Consider the following 21,244-nt stretch of genomic DNA (forward strand, 5'->3'; position numbering starts at 1 on the left):
AACAGAAATTATAACTCTTTGAAAACATAAAAAAATATGCAAGCATATTTAATAAAACCTCCCTAACTTCTACCGGCTTAAAGCACAGTAAAATCTGGTGCGAAAAAGTCGTGATCATCATAGATAATAAGAATCTCCTTGTGTGCTTAACAGAGTAGGTGCTTTAATACTCATCTTTTCCCCCAACAAGCAGGCTCCCAAAATCGACTCTTTTCTATGTTAAGTACGTTAAAATTTTTAAAGTGCCTCAAACCACCTCAATGGAAACCAGAGAATTAAAGTATATAATTCAGGATTTAAAGTCTTTTACCGAATAGATTTCTAATTATTGCATTTAAAATGTCATTGTTTTCTATTATTTCTCATTGGAACCGCATTTCAAACAACGTCGTGATTTCAAATATTTCTCTTAAAATCCATTAAATCATATCAATCATAATGTCATAAAATATTTATTTTAAAATATCATTTAACTATATTTGTCTTCAAATATTTATGACGAATTCTGGTTTCCAACGAATTTGAGTTTTCAAGATGCATCTAAATAGTTAGATGTTATCCCTGATTGTTGAACCCATTTCTTTAATCAGAATGATTGGATCGAATTCGTGGAAATCCTTCTTCGTGAAATATCGTAACAATGTTGTTCGGCATTTTGTGCTAATAAGGTTTAGTATCAGAATTTGATCCCTTTCGAGGTCACTTGCAATTTTCGAGACTGCTGCGGAAGTATCTACATTCTTGATAATACACTGCGTAAACAAGGAATTTTCAACTAACCAATTTCGTACTGGCATAATGTTAATATGCGTTAAGTTAAGAATATTCTTGATAACTGAAGAATGACTGGAAATTATAATTAACTTTTTACTTTTGTTGTGTAACGTTGTCCCTTTTTTGATAAGATAATCAAAAGTGAGTCGAAGTTCTTCAGGTTCGTAATTAGACACCCATCTGTTCCTGTATCTATGGCCTTTCTAGTCCCATAGAAAAACGCAATTTCTGCTAAGATTACTTTTTAAATATATATATATTGATTTTTCTTCGGGTCTTTAACGACCTTAAAATATGTTCTTCTGCGTCACGCTGCCATATTTTGGTCATAACAGTTTCAACTGTTTGGTTTGAGTAGTTCCGAGAAAGATAAACTCAAAACTCTTAATTCAATCCGAACTAGAAGCGGGAAAAAAAAAAAAAAAAAAAAAGGAAAGTCGCACGACAGAAAATGTTTTACGAATCCTGGGAAAGACGTAACAAAATTCCGCACTTCAGACGAAGCACATTCTTTACAACCAAAAGTGATTAAAAGCACACTCAAAACTCAAAAACGCACTAGCCACGTCAACAAGCGAGCGAACTACGAACGAATCTTGAATTTATCATTTTTGAATAATTTATAAGTCAAAAAAAAAAAAAACCTATCTCATTTCACTTCTTTTTCCCCACCTAGAGCCCAAAGTTTACCTCTCAAAACGGACAATCATATTGTACCCTTAATGAAAAGATTAAAGCAGTGAAATTAAATCCATATTTTTTTTCCCAATTTAAAATCTCCCGTTACAAGTATATCCCTCTTTCAATAATAGGGAATTGTACAGGAGAATGTCGAGGATATTTTTGCATTTAAAATAACATAAATATGATATCTGCGAGGAAAAACTTTAGTTTGAAATTCTTCCGAAGGAACACCCTCTTTTTGTCCGAAGTCTGGATGTTTCAGCAATAAATAATTTGATTGAACAAATTCGATAAAAAAATATTAGATCATCAAAAATTTATAAACAAAAAAAAATCTTATAATTTTATGAGTATTTCAATCCACCTTTCATGTTTGGAAAGAAAATTTTCAAGTTCTTTCAAGAATGAAGGGAAAAACCTGACAGAGTGCTCAGTAACGCGTTACAAAGTCAATGAATCAGTGCTGATCAAAATGAATCAGTCATCATTCGTTAACTTCCGGTATAACTAATCGCCACTGTAACTGTAAGAAAAACAAACAAAAACAAGATTTAGAAACCAGACGTGCAGTATTTACTGACAGTCTTTGTCACTTATTTACATTTGATAATTCTAATAATGGAATGGAGATTCCACTCATTTGATAATAAATAATAGGTGCAAATACTTGACTTTGGAATTAGTAATTTTGTTATTTATTAAATTTCAAAAAATGGCGACTTTACTTTCTCAGTTAGGTGTAGGAGGAAACCCATTTACTACAGCAGTTGGACAGAGAATAGGTTGGTATGAAATTAGATCTGGATTTTTTTTTCAATTATTTGACCTTTTAATCAATTTTTAAGACTCAAAATTAAACTTTTTAAAGCGCAAATTAGTAATGAGATTTATAGATTTTAATTTTTAAAGTGTTTTAAATTATACATATATATATAATTTATTATAATATTTATAGCCTTACTTATAAGTTGCAAATAATTTCAAGTGTGTCTTTAAATAATTTTATTTCTTTTATTATTTATCAGAAGTTATTATTGCAAACAATTTATTCAAAAAGTGTAAAGAAAATTGCATAATTGATAATCACTTAAGAATGCTTGTTTATATTGCTTGGCATAATTCCTTTAGTTCCATACTGGAATATTTATGCAAAATACAAATATTATTTTCAATTTGGTATTTTACTTATTGCAATTTATCTTATTCTTTACATGTATATGCTTACAGTTAATTTCTCTACCTTTATGGTGCATATATTTTAATTCATCTTTAAAAGAAGTAGTTTAATTTTAAAATTTTTAAGTCTATTGTAATAAATATGGATTACCTTCTTGTTTGTTTCTACCTACTTTCTATGTTTATTTATATATTCTAACAGAACAGGCAACAGATGGATCCTTAGCATCTGAGAATTGGGCTCTAAATATGGAAATTTGTGATGTCATTAATGAAACAGATGAAGGGTATGTGTTATTATAATAGTTATTTTAAATTTTTCTGTAAAGTTTGCTTTTTTTTCCCCTTAACAATCAAATTTTTGAATACTTATAATTTAAATAAATGTAGCATTTCTTTTTTCTTTTCAGACCTAAAGATGCCTTGAGAGCTATCAGAAAAAGATTACTACAGAATGCTGGAAAGAATTACACTGTTGTTATGTTTACTTTAACTGTGTGTATCGTCATTTGACTTAATTATTTTTATTAGTATTATTCAATATATATTATTGCCTTCTGTGTGTTTATGATTATTTTTAAATGTTTCATCAGGTCTATTAAAAGAAAAGTTGCTATTTAAAACATAGTTGGGTTATCTATTTAAATTTTTGCTTGCTTATTCAACCACCAATAAGAAAGTTTTATTTATTCTAAAGTACTAAAAGATGAAATTATAATAGCCAAGAAATAGTTTTCAGACTTTGTAACTGCGATTTTTATTTATATACATTTTTGTATATGGAATATACAAAAATCAATGATCTTTATAAAGAAATATATAAATATTTTGGTTATATCTATAACAAAAAAAAATATTTTGTTGGAGTACCTATTCATTATTTAAATTAAATCAAATTCATTTGTGTGTGTGTGTGTGTTTTAACATTCTGAGAATCTTCTTGTAAAAAATCATTTGGAGCTCTCTATTTAATGTTATGAATATCATATTATATGGAATAATGTATTCCATTAACTTTTTTTCCAAGAATTGTAAATTGGAATTGACACCATTTGTTTTAGTTTAATAATCAAGTTTATACTAATACTTTTATCTCCATTAATACAATAGCCATATCTGGATCTCTTTTTTTAAACAGGAAATTCTCATTGAGGAAATAAAAAATAAAACCAGTATATTATAATTTTGAATTCTGCCGTTTCTGAACAAATTGTTTTATGTTCTCTCTTGATGGCAATGCTCTTTAAAGGAAATCTACATATTTATTATAGTATATATAATAAATTAAAAGAATATTCAGTCAAAATTTTGTTTCTTACATTTATCTCTTGAATTCTGTCCAGATTTAAAATAATTAATATACGGTAAGAAATTTTACTGCATAATTTTAAATCTGGATAATATTTAAATTATATTTAGGTCTATATATATATATAATATATATATATATATATATATATTAGATCTATAATAAAATTTTTAAAATATGTTTTTATTACATTCAAAAACATAGAATTATTTTTAATTATTTTGTGCTTTTCTATCTTTAAGTCAAATCAATATTCTAAATAACATGGAATCAAAAAAGAAAAAAAATCTACTAATTTTTAAATAAGCGGTGTTTTAGTATAAAATTAAAATATTATTAAATTTATCAATTAGCTGATAACCAAATTCTAATACTAAAATATTTTATTGTTACCAAAAATGTATTAGTTCAAGATTTTGAATTCTATCACTATGGCAATGAGAAAAAAATTAATAAAATTCTACTTCTTTAAACATGAAGGAATTCAAGTTAAATAGAAATATATAAAATCATTTTTAATACTGATATTGCATTAAGATAGAATTAAGTTCCATTATGTTATTAATACAAAATTTTAATAATAGTACAACTTGTTTTAAAAATATTTATAACACTATTTCTTTTTATTCATATATTTTATAATATAAAGGAGGTTAATGATATAAAGGTAATTAACTTAACTTCATATTTACTTTTTGTGGATTTGCAGGTTCTTGAAACATGTGTAAAGAACTGTGGGAAGCGATTTCAACTCCTTGTAACTCAGAAGGATTTTGTTCAAGATTTAGTGAAACTAATTGGACCAAAAAATGATCCACCTACTGCTGTTCAAGAAAAAGTGCTTAGCTTAATTCAAGTAAATATGCAGACGATTTAAAATAGCTTGTAATATTACTAATTATACAGTTTAACCTTGTGTTGTATCTTTGTGGTAGAATTAAATTTTTGGAATTGGAAGTTTTGTGTTTGAAGTCCAATTTCACGAAAGCTCTACTATCTCTGCAAGTCTGGTGCCCTTCAAATCCATTGATAAGGGAGAGGTGGGGGGGGGGGATACATATTTTATCTGTTATTGTGGAAATTACGAGTAATATTAAAACAAACATTTAAAACTTGGGTTATTTCCACTTTTGTTTGTATTTATCTTGACCCTGTTAAAATAGTGATTATAGATTTTTATTTTTAATTTATATGACCTAATGTATATGCTCAAATAATATGAAAAACAAGATATTTTTAATGTTCTTCCATTTGTATAAAATAAAAAAAATGAATTAGTATCGAATTTTAAGATATTTAAAAGAATAAATTTGATTAATAATTCCTATTTAAAGATTACTTCTAAAAGACTCCTCCTGTTTAAAGATTTCAAGAAAAAGATAGAAGTTCATTGGTAGATAATAGAATATATTTTATATTTCAAGCATCAATGTCCAGATTAGATGCTTTTAATTAAAAATAAATTTTTCATTGTGTTAACCTTTTAAAAATTTATATGACCTAATGCATTCATTATATGTTAAAAAATTTTTTTTTAAGTTACGTTTTTTTTTTTATTTATTTATTTATTTATTTTATAACTTGTATTCTATGATGGGACTTTTTTCTCTAGTATAAACTTCCTTCAAATAAATAATACTTTCATACAAAAAATCTGATTCTGTGTATTGAAATGCATTCTACGGTATTTATTTTCAATTAGAATTTATTTTTATAAAAGCTTACAAAATAATTTCTCATTTTAATGTATATTATAATATACTAGGGTAAAAGAAAAAAAAAAGGTTAAAAGTCATGTTTGCATCTATAATAAGGAAAATTGAAGTTTTGAAATATGTTTAGTATTTTGTCTTTTGTAGTTAAATGTTTTTAACTAATTGTAAGAATATTTTTCTATATACAAGTGATATATTTCATTTTTTTCTTTACTGTGAATTAATGAAATTAATTTACAGTAAATAATTAATGAATATGTTAATAATTAATGAATAAATAATTAATGAAAATGTTCCTATAAAAAATGTTTGCACTGAAATATTCATATAAAGATATTAAGATTTTGTGTGGACATCTTTGTTTTATCTCTTTCATTTAGAACATACTTGTTAATATTTCATTTTAAGCATTCATTATTTCATTCACTAAATTATTTTAATTTGCCAGTTTTTATACATAATTATTAAGTAATTACTAATAGTAAAACCATGTATGTTGGTTAAAAATTGTTTCTTGTTATTATTGATTCATTGTTTATCTTGGTATAAATATTTTGTTTAATGTAACTATAAATTTCTATTGATTTCTATTATTCCAAATTTAAGAGTTGGGCAGAGACTTTTCGTTCAAATCCAGAAATGCAAGGAGTTGTACAAGTATACAATGATTTGAAGCAAAAGGGAATTGAGTTTCCACCTTCTGATCTAGAGACCATGGCACCCATTATCACCCCTTCTAGAGTAAGAAAATTTAATTTTTGAATTCATTTTGATATATTTTTACTTGATTAATGTACCTAAAAAAACAAAGCTTCCATTCTATACAAAATTGTTTTTTATTAAAGTAATTAAAAGTAGTAATGAATAATTATATTTGTGGCTAAACTTAATATTAAGCATTATTCTTTAATGTGAAATATATAATTTTTGATTATATATAATATTTGCTCTGTTGTAACTAGTAGTTCCAAAAAATTCATAAAATAATCCTTATTTATAATTAAATTTCAACATTTTTGTAATCTGTGATATTTTTAGAATTTCATGATCCAATAAAAAAGAATAAGTTAATGCACATAAATGAAGTTAATAGCAATTTAATTATCTTTATAATTATTTATCTGATTATTTTAGAGTGTCCCTGTACAACCACCTACTCAACATCAGATCCATGAGCCTTTACTTCAGGTAAATTTTTATCCCTTCATATACGTCCTCCAAGTTGCTGGGAGGATCATGTGCTAAATTTTTTAAGTGTTGTTAATAAAAGATCAGAAAACTATATAATTTAGAATATTTTATTAATATTTAACAAATAAAACATTTTTTTTTAGTTGAGGCTTAAACTTTTTTATTTTTTTTTTATTCTTAATTTTCTTCATAAATTTCCATATTCACATATAAAATTGGATTCGTGAAAATAATTTTCATTAAACGATGATGTTAAATATTTCAGCAACTAAAATGAGACTGGAAACAGGAAATATTTCATCTTATTTTATGTAGTTTTTATCTGAGTTATTCTTATAGTTCCCTCAATTTCCAGAGTCAAATACCATAAATAAAAATGGTTGCCAGGTTCTTTTTTTCTTTCTTCATAATTAATGTTAGAAAACTCCAATTACATTCCCCCCTTTGGATCCATTGCCCCTTGCTAGTAAAGGGCAAGCAAGTTGAATCCATTTGATGGCTGAAGAACAAAACATTGTGTTAAAAATTCGAGTCCAATCTATTTTAATGTAAATAAATTAATAATCCACTAAGAAAAAAAAATTAAAAATTACTTGTGCTCTACTTTTGAATGCATATTTATTTCATCTTATTCTGATTCTGTTAGGCCTGAGAAAAAGGATTAAAATATTTTTTTTTTTCTATTGGAAGATTTTTTTTAATGACATAATTGATGATTTCCATGCTTCATTTTTGAATTAATGTTAAGATGCACAGTTTGTAGTTATTTATTGTAAAATCTAAAGTGAGAATTGAGTAAAATTTGGATTCTACCTATTATCTCATAAGAATTTGGTACATGTAGATGAATAATTCCATGATAATCTGATCAGATTATAACAATACAATGATACTTCTGTTTATATTGTAACATGACCAAATTCTATAATGTGAGCATGATAAATATCTCGCATTTTTCATGCACGAGCCTTCTGTTTCTTGTTAATTTAACTATTTTTAGACAATTCTCATTTGGATCTTAATTATGTAAGCTGTGTTTCATAGTACATTGGAATAAAGTAACTACTATTTTTTAAAAGATTTCATTATAATTCAAAATTAGAAGTAGTCAAAACTGCTATAGAATAATTTTATTTTTATCAAGATTATTTTAAAGTGACTTGCTATATATCACGTTTAAACTTGGTAGAAAATTAATTCTCGTTGAAATAACATGTTTGATGAGGATAAAAAAATAACTTTTCATTTAAAGAATGATCTATTTCACTGCATATTTTAATACATGTTTGCCATTGCCTATTTGTTAGGATGGCTGAATATAGTGTGATTCCTGTAATTTGTATTTCTCTCAATTTTTGCATGAAAATTCTGTTTTGTGGGAATTTAACCACTTTTAGATCATTCTGATATGAATCCTGACTAACTTTGTATCTTGCAATATCAAAGGTGTTTTTTTAATGCTTTCTACTGGTGTGGCAAAATTAGCAAATGTATTAAATTGATATTTTTTTTCTTCGAATTTACATTTAAATGATGAATCAGTGTACAAATCAATGAAAAGAAATAAAAGTTTTATTTAAGTAAAATTAAACAATTGATTTAATACATTTAATTTTTCCTTTTTAGGACCCAGATGCTACCACCATCCATCCTCATCAAATAGATAAACTGAAGAAAGAGCTCGAAATTGTTCGGGGAAATATGCGTGTTTTTGGAGAAATGTTAACTGAGCTTGTTCCTGGAAAAGAGCATCAGAGTGATCTGGAACTTTTACAAGTAGGTTTAAATTGAATGTTCATACTTTTTTTTTAATTAGTATAACGTTTGAAAAAATTCTTAATATTAAAAAAAAATGTTAGTTATAATACATCTAATTTTTTTTAAAAATCATTTATTACATTGTTATGCAAATTAAAATATTTAAAATTCCTTTATTTTTGTGATATTTTCTGTATCTAGTATGAATACTGCATATTGATAATAGATGAAATCACTAAATGCAATGAATAAAATTATCACTGTTGCTTTTTTCCTCTCCTATAGGACTTATGTAAGACATGCCAACACATGCAAACCAGAATAGTTGAATTAATTGACAGAGTAGGAAATGAAAAAATTACAGGTTAGTATATATTCTAAATTTCATGCACCTTTTATTATCACAATATAGTAAACATAGTTTAATTTGTGCCTTACAAGTAATACCAGTTGATTCTTTGATCTCTGTTTACTTTAATCATTTGGTATCAATGAATGATTAGAATTTAAATAATTTCATATTTCCCACCCATTGAGGACTAATCTTTTGATTCTTTTATCTTGCATATAATAATTCTCCCTTGCCTCTTGCAAAATAGATTTATATGGAAAAACAATGACCTGTAAGCAACTTAGCTGTAAATTAAAATTTAAACTTCAGAAAAACCTTAGTTAATATTTTTATGAGAGAAATGATATAATAGTATAACGAATGGAAATGGTATGATCACCTATTTAAAATTATCCTTTTGAAGCTAGAATACTTGATTCACTAAGAAATGTATATGAATGTATTTCTAGTTCACATATTTATATTAACTATGTGCATGAATAAATTTTTAGAAATTATTTTGTATTTTAATAAAGAAATACAATGCATATTATCTCAAGTAAACAAAATAAATTTAAAAAATGACACTTTTAATGAAATCTAGTTCACATATGCATTGTTAGAATTAAAAGAAAAAAAAAACTTAGGTGGCTGTGTGTTGCTAAATAACATGAAAGGAGTAAAATAGTATTAATTTGTATTGAACATTTTTTAATATCATTGCTGTTGATTTAATATTACTTTTATTGAGTAAACTAAAAGAAACTTTTTTAACTGAATGCATACAAATTAAAGTGTTTTGATTATTTAGGTTTAAAAAAAATCAGTTTTAAATAATATTAATAAGTTTGTGTCATTGTTTTTGTCTTTTGATCTTCTAGAGGATTTGCTACAAGTTAATGATGAGCTTAATAATTTATTTTTACGCTATGAAAGATTTGAAAAGAAAAGAGCAACAATGGCAAATGCACCTGTTCCAGAACCGGTAATTAAATATTTTTTAATCTGAGAAATTCTTCAATAAAATGACTTGTGCTTGGGAATTGTTTTTCTATCCCAATATTTATAAATTCTTTTCTTTGAAATCCTAATATTTAGATTAAGAATTCGTATTGAAGTCTATTTGTTCAAGCACACTTAAAACTTCATTTTTTTATGTGTATATTTAATTTGAATACTTATTTATGTGGGCTTAAAATACATTTGTTGTATTATTGACATTCAAACTGCTTCAAAAGACTTGTAGCAAACTTTAATGAATGAATACCTCTAAATGTTTTAAAATCAGCATTCAAAGTATGATTATAACTTTAGCAATTAGATGTTGAGTTTAATATTCTTTCTGTTCTAATGTCATGAAACTTAAGAATGTCTAATAAGAAATAGAACAAAATTGATGAATTTAAAAAGTATTTTTTATAAAATCCACATTTTTATTGCACACATTGTTGTTGATTTCACTCTATAAAAATATTGAATGAGGAATTGCCAAATGATTTTCATATAACAAGTGCAGCTAAAACTATAGTAACTATAGTAGTAAAAAGATTCTCATTAAAAGCAATGAGACTGTTATTGTAGATGACATCATTTATAGAAATCATTGAAAGAAATTCAGGCATAACAATTGGTCTACTTTTAAAAGCCACTCATTTAGGAGATGCCTTGTATGACTTCTACTTTATTACTTGAGTATGGCTATTGAAATATGTTGTTTACTGAGATTTAAACTAGCTCACATTGCAGTGAGTTTTGAAACAGACTGCATTCCATAAGAAAATTAACGAAATTAATTTCATTCCAGGTTTTTGAAAGCAAACCTCTCATTGATTTAGATGAATCTACTCCTATTAGTCAACAATTGCAAGGATTAGGTAATCAATAAATGCACATGTATAGTATGTATTCTTTTTTTGTGTGTGTATGACAAGTAGAATAAAAAATTGAACTCATTAATTCTTTGTTTCAATTTAGACTTGAATAAAACTGATGGTGCATCTGCTGTTGAAGAAAGCAGCACTATTTCAGCTGTTGATGAATTTGATATGTTAGCTCAGTCCAGGACCTTAGAGAAAAATGTGCATATGTAAGAATTTTAGCTATATTGTTATGATCTATAGGTAATCTATATCATAAGTGATATTCTTTTCAAAGCAGTATTCCTTCAAAAAAATAGTAAAAATTCTTTACTCCCAAGAGTTTTTTAGATGAGAAAATGTATCGAATTTCTCTCTTTAAAGCCTCAGTTTTTATTTAATCATTTTTTTTTTGTATAACTATTTGAAATAAGGAAATTTTATTCACAAATGCTGCAAAATAAATCAAATGACTTGGGAGTGTGAAATTTAATGAAATGTTGTTCAAGGTTCAAAAAATTTTCAAAGTTTACTCGTACTTTTACAGTAGTTTAAATCCTGCTAAGTTTAGATATGTGGACTAGATATATATAGATTGAAATTTCGAGCAGAGATATAGGGATATTTTTTCAGTGCCACAGATTGAATAATTAAGATATATTATGACATTGACATTTTTATTGGAAGTGAACTTGATGGCCATATTTATTTAATTGTTTAATTATATATTTATTTTTTGTGTGTGGATTTCTTATTATATGTATATTCCTAAAATTTATGTGCATGTTAAAATTTATGTTATAATATTCCTAAAATTTATGTTATAATATTCTAACAGATATATTCCAGAATATATAACTGATCATAATATTCTAAAAAATATTATAATCAGTCCATTTCAGATAGCATTAGAAGTAACTGTTATTGTGATAAAGTTATTGAAATTGAAATTTGGCAGAAAGTATCACGAATAAGAATAAAATAAATATTTTGCTACATTTTTATTTTGTGCATAATCACTTTTAGTTATTTTTTTCTTTTATCTTTTAACAGTGTTTGTGCATGATTTTTTCACTTTTTCAAATAAATTTTTTAAAATTATTCTTGCATATTTTAATACTTTTGATTGATATCAATTATGCCATTTTTCTAAGATGAAACGTTTCTTTCAGCTAAGATTCTACTTCTCCACAAAGCTACTTTTCTTGATTTTTTATTATTAATCTCTGTAAGAGTCAATTGTTTTGAACATATAATATTCAACTTGAAACACTAAAATGTTAAAATGGATAAATGAATTTTTTTGCATGAAAGATAATTGTTGTAAGCTGGCTAATATTTAATCCGCAGAATTTTTAAAAATTGCAAATTAATATGAATAAGCTGCTTTGGAATTAACTGTCAGAAGATACATTTTTTTTTTTTAAAATTTGGGAGGTTAAATACATTTCAATTTTATGATATTTATTAGGAAATTCATATATTATAATTCAATTAATTATTTCATTTTTCTTCAAACATTTTTTGTAGATGTTATGGCTATTATTATTTTTGTACTTTATTGAATGAATGTGAAATAAAAAAAAACTAATACTCCTACAACATGATTATATAGGGGTACTGCAAGCAATACTAGTGGTCCTTTGGCTGCTGAGGCAATCCCTATTCCAGAAGTATGTTTTCATAGTAATTTCTTTCTGTAATTTCAACTTTCCTTTTTATTAATTACATTTGCTTTGCAAGAATTTTTTTTTTTTTTTTTTTTTTGTCATAGAGCATATATTGATTTGTAGAAGCTTCTACTATTTTGTTTTATGTATTTATTTTAGTTTGCTAGGGATCAGGACTTCCAGGAAGTTGCTAGATGGTTAGAAGAAAAGGTGATGCTCTTTATTTTGTTGCAATTATTTGCAAACTTTTCCTGTCCTCTACTAAAAATACTTCAACATTGATATTGCTGATTAATTGCTATATACAAAAAATGTATTTTTTCTAAGTCTTGTTTTAAAAGATGAACATCATATTAAAACTTACTAATTAAATTGTTAATTTTCTTAAATATGTTTCCTATTGAAGAAATTAATTTTCATGACTATTTGCAAGATTTGTCTTATGACTTGCATAAATATTGAATCATATAATCACAAATGCTTTAGTTTTACTCAAAATATGGCAACAAATAATTGCAAATACTTCTTTTAATATTCGTATATATTTTTTTTCTTTGAAACCAGCAATTTTGCTTTAATTATCAGATAAATGTATACATAATTGTGTTATGGATGAAACTTTCAAAGCATCATATCCGCCCTTTTTATTTTCTCCATAAAAAAATTTGCATGTTGGCTTTGTATTTTTTGCAAATTTGACTAGAATGCTTTAATTATGCATTTGCTTTATTTTTATTAAATTTTGAATAATTGTTTCCTCTTAAATAGTTAAATGAAATGTTTATTGTTATTTTATAAGATTTAGACTGTATGGGTTATAATAAAATAAAGACCAAACATTGATTATTTGTAAGTTCCTGATGCTGGTAAAACATTTAAGTAACTTATATCATTTAGATAATTGTAATTGCTTTTTAGTGTATATTCGTTCTTTAATTATGAATTTTATTTATAGCCTGAAGATGCTCAAGCTGAACCATTTCCAGGTATGAAATTTAACTGTATACTTAAAAAAAAATTATTTAATATTTACATTTTACTTATGAGCTCAAATCCTTGTCAATGTTCAGGAAGTTCATATTAAAATTTTTGAAGGAAATTCTATAAATTTGTATGCTTGCATAGGATAAAAATAATTTGCATCAATTTTTTTTTTTATTTTGAAAAATTTGTTATAAAGCATAAAAATTATACTAAATTGTATTTTGATTCTGTTTTTCATGTGTTTTTGTAAACTAAGATTTCAAAATACAGCATGAAAAAATAATGAGCAGTTGAATATAGACAATACTAATTATCTAGCATTTTTAATGGTATATTCACATATCTATATACTTAATTCAGCCATTTAATATTTAAAAGCAAACTTTCAATGTGAATCTAAATGACTTTCCTGAATGCTAATAAATATATAATAATTGAATATATGCAAACAAAAATTTATAGATAGAAAATTAGATTCTCATTGTTTATGAATCATTTTTATATGCATATTTACTATTTATGAATTTATATGATTTGTTTGAAATTAAATATTAATAGCTCAGTCTGTATATTCATTAAAAACAATGTTTATTTTGCAGAGGAATTTGATCGTTTCCTAGCATCAAGAGCAGCAGCAGCCGAAAGATTACCTACCATCAACCCAGCTGCTCCACCATCTTCTAATAACTTAGAAAAAGAGAGGGAAGATGTAAAGTCGTTATCTCCCTTGAAAAGGTACGTTTTTTTATGCTTTTTATATATTTATATTTTTTTGTTTACTTTTATTGAAAAGTTAAAAAATAAATCCTTTTATGCATTTAAAATTTATTCTTCCTTATTTTGGCTGACCATTATTTTTAATTTTTTTGTGTCCACGCAATATCCAATTTCGTTTCAACCTATACCTCCTGTTTCATTTTTTTATTCAACAATCCAAAGATAAGTTCCTTACCGTATTTAATGCATTTTTAGGATACTTAATTTTTTTTTCTTTTTCCTTTAAGATGAGCTACAAGTAGTATGGTTTGTATAAATTCTATAAGATTATTTTGACATATGTTATATGGAATATATATGACTCTCATAGACATATATTTATTTAGAAGCCATCAAATTATTAAGAGTGAAAATATTGTCAAAAATGAATAAATTAAAACAATTTTGCAGTAGAAGTACTGTAATTTTTGCAGTAGAAGTACTGTTTTTATGTTTTTACATATGTAAATCCATTTTGCTGACTTATTTGCAAATAACAGAAGTCATTTTTAGATCATTGAATATCACACTAGCTTTTAAAATGTTTTTTTAATTGAATATTCGGAAGCATACCAGCTATTTTCAGTCATCCACTTTATTAATGCTAGAAATATTAGACCAATTGAAATTCGTAGACAGATTTTGAAGTTTGTAGCAAAAATACAATGATTGATTTGATTGTAAAAAGATAGAGTGTGAAGTTTCAATGAAGGATTTGAAAATGTTCATACGGAAGAGAGGATTAAGTGGCAATCTCTGATTGATGATGATTCACTTACAGAAGTTAAATAAAAGATTAAAAAAATGGATTCATCAATGTGAGTTCTGTCAATGATTTCTCCTCAAATTTTCCATTGATTTTGTCATAGTTGTATTCAGCAGATTACTATGACTAATGCAAACTAAAATTCATGCCTCAATATAATAAATGCTTCAGCAATGGTGGTAGCTATGTCGAAAAATAACCTGACCATTGTACTCCATTATGCAACGAAAGTGTTTTTTTAACAGATATTTCTTATATTTTTAAATTGCTTTACAGAATTTAGCTTCTGGATATCCTTTGAATAACTAAGCGAAAATAAAAAGAATGAACTATGGCCAAAAACATCTTTAACTGTTAGTCTTATATGATGTCTATATAGTATATTATTTTTAAAACTTTCTTCATCATACAAACTGAACTAATGCTTTTGAGAAGCAAAATTTTAAAATTTTTGAAAAATGTCTTAAAAAAGGGCCATTCTTTCAATTTTGATAACACCTTTGTTATGTGACTTAGCAAAATATCTTTGATATGTGGTACTTTTCTTTTTTTGCATAGTTACTTATTTTCATTTTCTCTGTTTTACTATCTCTAACTAAGCTGATTTGATTTTCTTAAAATATATAAAGTTTGTTAAATATGGGTGATTTTCTGGAAAAAAAAATTATTAAAACTTTGAAATTAAGAAAATTATCTAATGTGCAGCAAATACAAAAATATAGAAAAGTAGAAAAGAGAAGCAAATGACTATTAGTTTTATATTGTGTTTTCAGAAAAGAAATTGCATCAAAACCAGAGGAATACAGTATATTCTTTTAGTAATAGTGTTCTGAAAAAGATTTAAAATAGAAATTGAGATATGATGCAAAATGAAACTGCACTGGAAAATAAAATAGTGACATATGTAGTTTTCTCAGTGCAACACTTTAAGAAATGTCCTTTAAAGAAATTACTGGAAAATAATTCTGTGTAATTACAAATGATATTTTAGTCATCACTTTTGTTCATGAATATTTTATTAATTTTTTTGGATTATGAGATTATTTTCCCCCGTGTTGTTTTACATTTTTACAAACATGCTTTTTTAAATAGTCAAAAAATACAGTTTTAGAAAGTACTGTTATTACAAATATATTTAATTAAAAAAATATATTTTTTGAAAGTGTACTTAAAAAAAAATTTTTTTTTGTTTTGTCTTTGTTATTTTTTTAATACAGTTGCCTTTAATGGTCAATTAGTTTGCTTGAATTAATGGCTCTAAAAATTTCAATTAAATATTTTTCACAACTTGGTCTTAATTTCTTGGTCTAATAGGTAAAATATTTTTATACTTTAAAGTTTTATAGACATAAAATTCATAGAATTTTAGAAGCCTGCACATTTCTGTTCCTTTTACTTTTCATTTTGCAGATTTTCTGCATCTTTATACTTTTAATTATATTCCAGAAAAGAGCAAAGGTGCTTAAAAATGGGCATACTTCAAAAGATTTTCAACCCCTTCTTGAATATGAAGTTAAACCATAATTGTTAATACATCAGAATTTAAAATATATTAAAACCAGGTCTTATGTAGAAACACTATTCAACATGGAAAAATAAGCCTAATCTTCATATTTGGATCATCAATACTGGGGGGGGGGAGTCATGATGAAATATTAGTAGCAACAATGAAAGCAGTTTGAATTCCACTTCAACAATTAAATATAACAAAGTAAAATTAAATTAAAATATTTTTCAAAATAAGAATTTAAAATAAATTATTTGGCAAAAAAAAAAAAAATTGTTGTTATTGAGAAGATTTAAAAAAAAAAAAAATTTAATGCCATTTAAAAATTATTTTTGACCTGCGATATTTTCAAAAGTTATTGAAATAAAATGTCAAAATTTTACATAATGTTTAATTTGTTAAAAAATGTTAATATTTCTCTGAATTGCTCATTTTTATGCTTCAAGGTATACATATGTATATTAAGTTTGGCGATTATATCATACAATCTGGCTTATGGTATCAACATGCACATAGTTAACTTTATTATGATAAGACTGACTTTATTTCAAGTTTGTACTTATTTCTTGATATTTTATATAAAATTACTTTAAAAAATATTATCCTAATTAAGGTTTAAGAATATAAGAGAAACATCTTATATAAAAATTGTATTTGTATTATTAAAATTTTAGACTGAAATGCAGTTGTATGCTGATTTAAATTTACAATAACTGGGAAATATTCTGCATGATATAAATTTATTGTGTTAAAAACATAGTGTTTTTAATATAGTACTTACAGTCCTGTTATCCTTTGTGGAAGTTTTTGGTGACTTTGTGATCATCAAATCAAATTAGAGTTATAAAGCAAGTTGATCAAATTAGAATTATAAAGTATTTCATTTTTCTTATTTATTTTTTTGGCAACTCTTCGAAAATAAAGAAGTAAGGAAGGAAATAAAACTATTTTAAGATATTTTGTTATAATAATAATAAATCCAAAACTGTCTAACCCAGTATATTTATAAGAGTTACATTTCTCTTCCATACTAAAATTATTGTATTGCAGTAAGAAATAGTGGCAGAAATTTTTCAATAGGTGAGGCATGAATTTTTGCAGAGCTGCAAGCAAAATGTATTTCGATTAGTTTCATAACATGCAATATTTGAATTCATATTAAAATCAAAGTTATTAGGTTCTAATAGATAATTAATTATGGCAAATTATCTGTTAAATAGATCGTTATTATTTACAATAATTAACAGTTTGTATGATGTTGGGAAATAAGATTTGTCCAACCAGTTGACAAAGAATAAAAGAAAATAAAAATCAGTAACAGAATCTCAGATAACATGTATTTCATTGATATCGGAAATAAAATTTTTTCATTACTACTAAAGTTTCATAACAAAATAAAATAATAACCGAAACATATGTTGGTAATAATTAATTTATTAAACCTGAATATTGGATGATATATTATACTAATTGAATCAAATTTTAATGAAAAGGGATGTAATACAAAATGAAATCAACTGAATCAAATATTTAAAAAAATCCAAAATCAAATTTAGATAATCAAAGTATCAATTATAGTTGTTGCTGTTATTTTTGTTAAAAGTAAATAAATTCTTATTTATAATAAAGTTGCTCATTAAAAATTATAATTTTAATATTAATTTCTTTAAATTAAAAAGTATTTTGGAAAGCATATTTATTGTTAATTAAAAGATTGTTTTTTTTTAGATTGATTGTTTTGTTTGTTGTTCAAAATGAATCAACTCTAAGCTTCTAAAATTTAGAATTATGATAAACAATACTGAAAAGTATTCATACATACTGTAAAATTCATAAATTTCTTAAATTAACAAAATGTGTGTGTGTGCACGTGTGCTCTATTAAAAAGAAGTATTTAGAATAATGTGGTTTTTGTAGTGAAGTAATTGGCAGAAAAGGGGGAAAATCTAATTTTATATTCATAATATTGAATTTAGTACTGAATAATATTGAATTTAATTTGAATGTATAATTTTAGTATGAACTCAATCAAGAAGTTTAGTGCTTTCTACACTCATGTCTGTAAATTAAAGATAATTCAGAGTCACGCGGAAATCGAAGTCTAAAATACATACATCACCCGTAAAATGACTACACACATCTTCAAAAATCATATGCAAACTGCAGGAAGCCACCAGATAACACTAATCGTCACAATGACGAGAGTGTAAGAGAATGATATATAAGGAATACAGGCAAAGAAGTAAAATTGTTCGCAAGCGCTTTATAAGCCTTTCAGTGAATATTTTGTAATTTTTTAAAAATTATATAACTTTTAAATTTTTTAATAATATTATTATATTTTGTTTTAAAATGTTTTTTTAGAAATTTGAAGTATTTATATTTGAATACATTTGCATAAAAATGTTCATAACCCTGATTGAATAATTCCCAAAAGTGTCCAATAGAGTCCACTGTCCCCTTAATGTACTTTTTCAACAAAAAAAGTATCTTGTTAAATTAAGATTTTTACTTCAGTTTCTTTCTCTTTATTAGTATTCTTCTTTTTAACTTGCAGCTAACATCATCAAGTGTGCAGCAGAAAATGGGAAACACAAAGGATATATTTTGCAAACTGTCATTAGCTTTAATAGTGGTATCTTTTAGTTTTATGATACAGTTCTCATGTATTTGTCTTTATATATTTAATTCACATGTATATTTTGAGTATCATAGTAGCAGTTCTTTTTAATCGGAAACATACATATGTTTATATTAACACTCTAGTATGAATGAACGTGAAACAAAATAATTGATATTTTTCAGTTGTGATATTTTTAAGAGTTATATATAAATGCATATATATCTATATATATTTGGTGGTGGAGGATTTTTTCATGGCAGGTTGAATTAAAATATAAGCCATTATTTACATTCTTTCCAATTTGGAAATATTCCACCTTCATTCTTTTTTAAAGCATAAATATTCCTTATTTTTTTTTTTAAATCAATGAAATACATATCTTTTATAATTTGATACATGTTGATGATTTTATACACATTAATTTTGTTTGGTATGGAATTTTTCAGAGAAAGCATTTAGATTCTCTGTTTATTTGTTATTAGAATAATTTCTAGATTTCTTCATTATTGATAAACTCTGCATTTGTTTAAAAAATAAACGTTTTAAAAAACGCTTTAATGTTGTTCTTGAGTAAATATTCTCTATCTGTTGAATTCCTTCCCCTTATTATAGTGCAGCTATTTATGATTTATATGAACTCAATTGTTATAGTTTCATATTTGTTTTTTCCCCCAGCACTTTTAATTTATGAGATTGAATTTTTCTTTAACTGCTGTGAAACTGATAAATTTAAGCTATATTTTATGACATTTTGAAATTTCAGCTATTTACGCAGATAAATAGGTGACATTTTGCATTTTTATAACAATATGGTTAGAAAATATTATTCTAAATATGTTATGGAATCAAGAACTGAAAATTTTCTTTGTTTATTTAAAAAGAAAAGTTGAATTACTATTTTTTTATTCAATGGATAGGATGTTTTTGTATAAAAAGGCAAATGAAACCAGTTTATTAATATGCATTAATAAAAAGAAAGAAAGAAAGAAAATAGTTGTTTCATAAATTTAGGAAGTAGATTGGCACCTACCTATAAGAAACTCCAGCAAAAGTTTGACCATTATTTTAATTTCCTTTCTGTATTTTTTCCCTCCTCTTTAGGAGTAATATTGTCTAAGCAGTGTATGTGAGTGAATAACAATCTCTAATCTGAAAACGAATTTAGTTTTATTCCTTCAAGTTATCATAATTTAATTGGTCTCAGGTATCTTAATTTATTTGGCATATTTAGAAAAAAGAAGTGGGGGAAAGGAGAGCGTTTTAGTGTCAAATGTGGTTATGTAATTTTGATAAAATTCACTCACTTTTATTTCACATACTATAAAAGTTCAGTGTGTTATATACACGTTCTCAAGTATAACAAATTCAGTTTTGATAGATCTTGCATTTAAGTTCCTATTGATTTATTACAATCAAATATTACTTGTGAAATATATTTAAAATTTTATTGTGTTGTTGTGTGAAGTTATTAGAGATGATCAAGAATATAGATATTTTTGGATATTGATGTTTCCTACATGACAAAGTGGATAGTCATGGTTTCTAAATAATCAGTTTTAAGAAATAAATGGCAGAACTGTATATTTTATAAACTGTTCTGTAAAAATTAAGTAATTGTGTTTTAAATGTGCAATACATTTTTATCTGAGATGTAGTTTGGTGTTATATATATTGTGAATGATTCAATCTTCATGTTACATTTGTAATATTTATTAAATTTTTTTATTTGATAAACAAAACATTGAATACAAATGTGAAAAACATAATTTTATGTTACTTGTGCTTCAAATGACCATTTAAATAATTTTCGAAATAAAAATTATTTGCCTATATTATGTTTCACAAAAAAAAAAAAAAATCTTATATAATTTCAGTTTTTTTTTTTTTCCCCCATTAAACATTGAATTTTATTTTTGAAAATATTTATTAATATTTTAAGAAAACTAACACACTTAAAGCATCATAAATTTTATTTATCTGGAAATGAATTTTTTTTTCTATTAACTTAAAAGATGTGTTATTTCTCTATAGATTTATAAAAGTGAAATTGCATCGCTCAAATGCTTATTATTGAGATTTGTTTCAAGTTTTTCATTAATTTAAATTTTAGTTAAAACATTTCTTGAATTGCGTTTTTCAATTTT

General features: G+C 25.0%; 1 protein-coding gene across 2 annotated transcripts; it reads left to right on the forward strand.

The window, feature by feature from the left end:
- Positions 1-1,972: 1,972 nt before the first annotated feature.
- LOC129961108 (TOM1-like protein 2) lies at positions 1,973-20,941 on the forward strand. 2 transcript variants are annotated; one of them, XM_056074941.1, is made up of 16 exons: positions 1,974-2,240; positions 2,837-2,921; positions 3,045-3,129; positions 4,653-4,799; positions 6,265-6,399; positions 6,793-6,846; positions 8,476-8,625; positions 8,893-8,971; positions 9,820-9,923; positions 10,743-10,812; positions 10,913-11,024; positions 12,410-12,467; positions 12,624-12,674; positions 13,420-13,450; positions 14,048-14,183; positions 19,035-20,939. In XM_056074941.1, the coding sequence occupies exons 1-16, from the start codon at positions 2,171-2,173 to the stop codon at positions 19,036-19,038; spliced, it is 1,371 nt and encodes a 456-aa protein (XP_055930916.1). In that variant the 5' UTR covers positions 1,974-2,170; the 3' UTR covers positions 19,039-20,939. The 2 variants fall into 2 exon arrangements, with proteins under 2 accessions (XP_055930926.1, XP_055930916.1); XM_056074951.1 differs by lacking the exon at positions 12,624-12,674 and having other exon boundaries at positions 1,973-2,240; positions 19,035-20,941.
- Positions 20,942-21,244: the final 303 nt, after the last annotated feature.

Source organism: Argiope bruennichi, chromosome 2 (genome assembly GCF_947563725.1).
Source record: "Argiope bruennichi chromosome 2, qqArgBrue1.1, whole genome shotgun sequence".
NCBI lineage: Eukaryota > Metazoa > Arthropoda > Arachnida > Araneae > Araneidae > Argiope > Argiope bruennichi.

Bases quoted from the DNA above. Each gene is read 5' to 3' on its own strand.
- LOC129961108 (XM_056074941.1), top strand. From the start codon at position 2,171: ATGGCGACTTTACTTTCTCAGTTAGGTGTAGGAGGAAACCCATTTACT. The intron at 2,241-2,836 runs GTTGGTATGAAA...ATATTCTAACAG, and splicing joins AGCAGTTGGACAGAGAATAG to AACAGGCAACAGATGGATCC. The intron at 6,847-8,475 runs GTAAATTTTTAT...TTTCCTTTTTAG, and splicing joins TCCATGAGCCTTTACTTCAG to GACCCAGATGCTACCACCAT.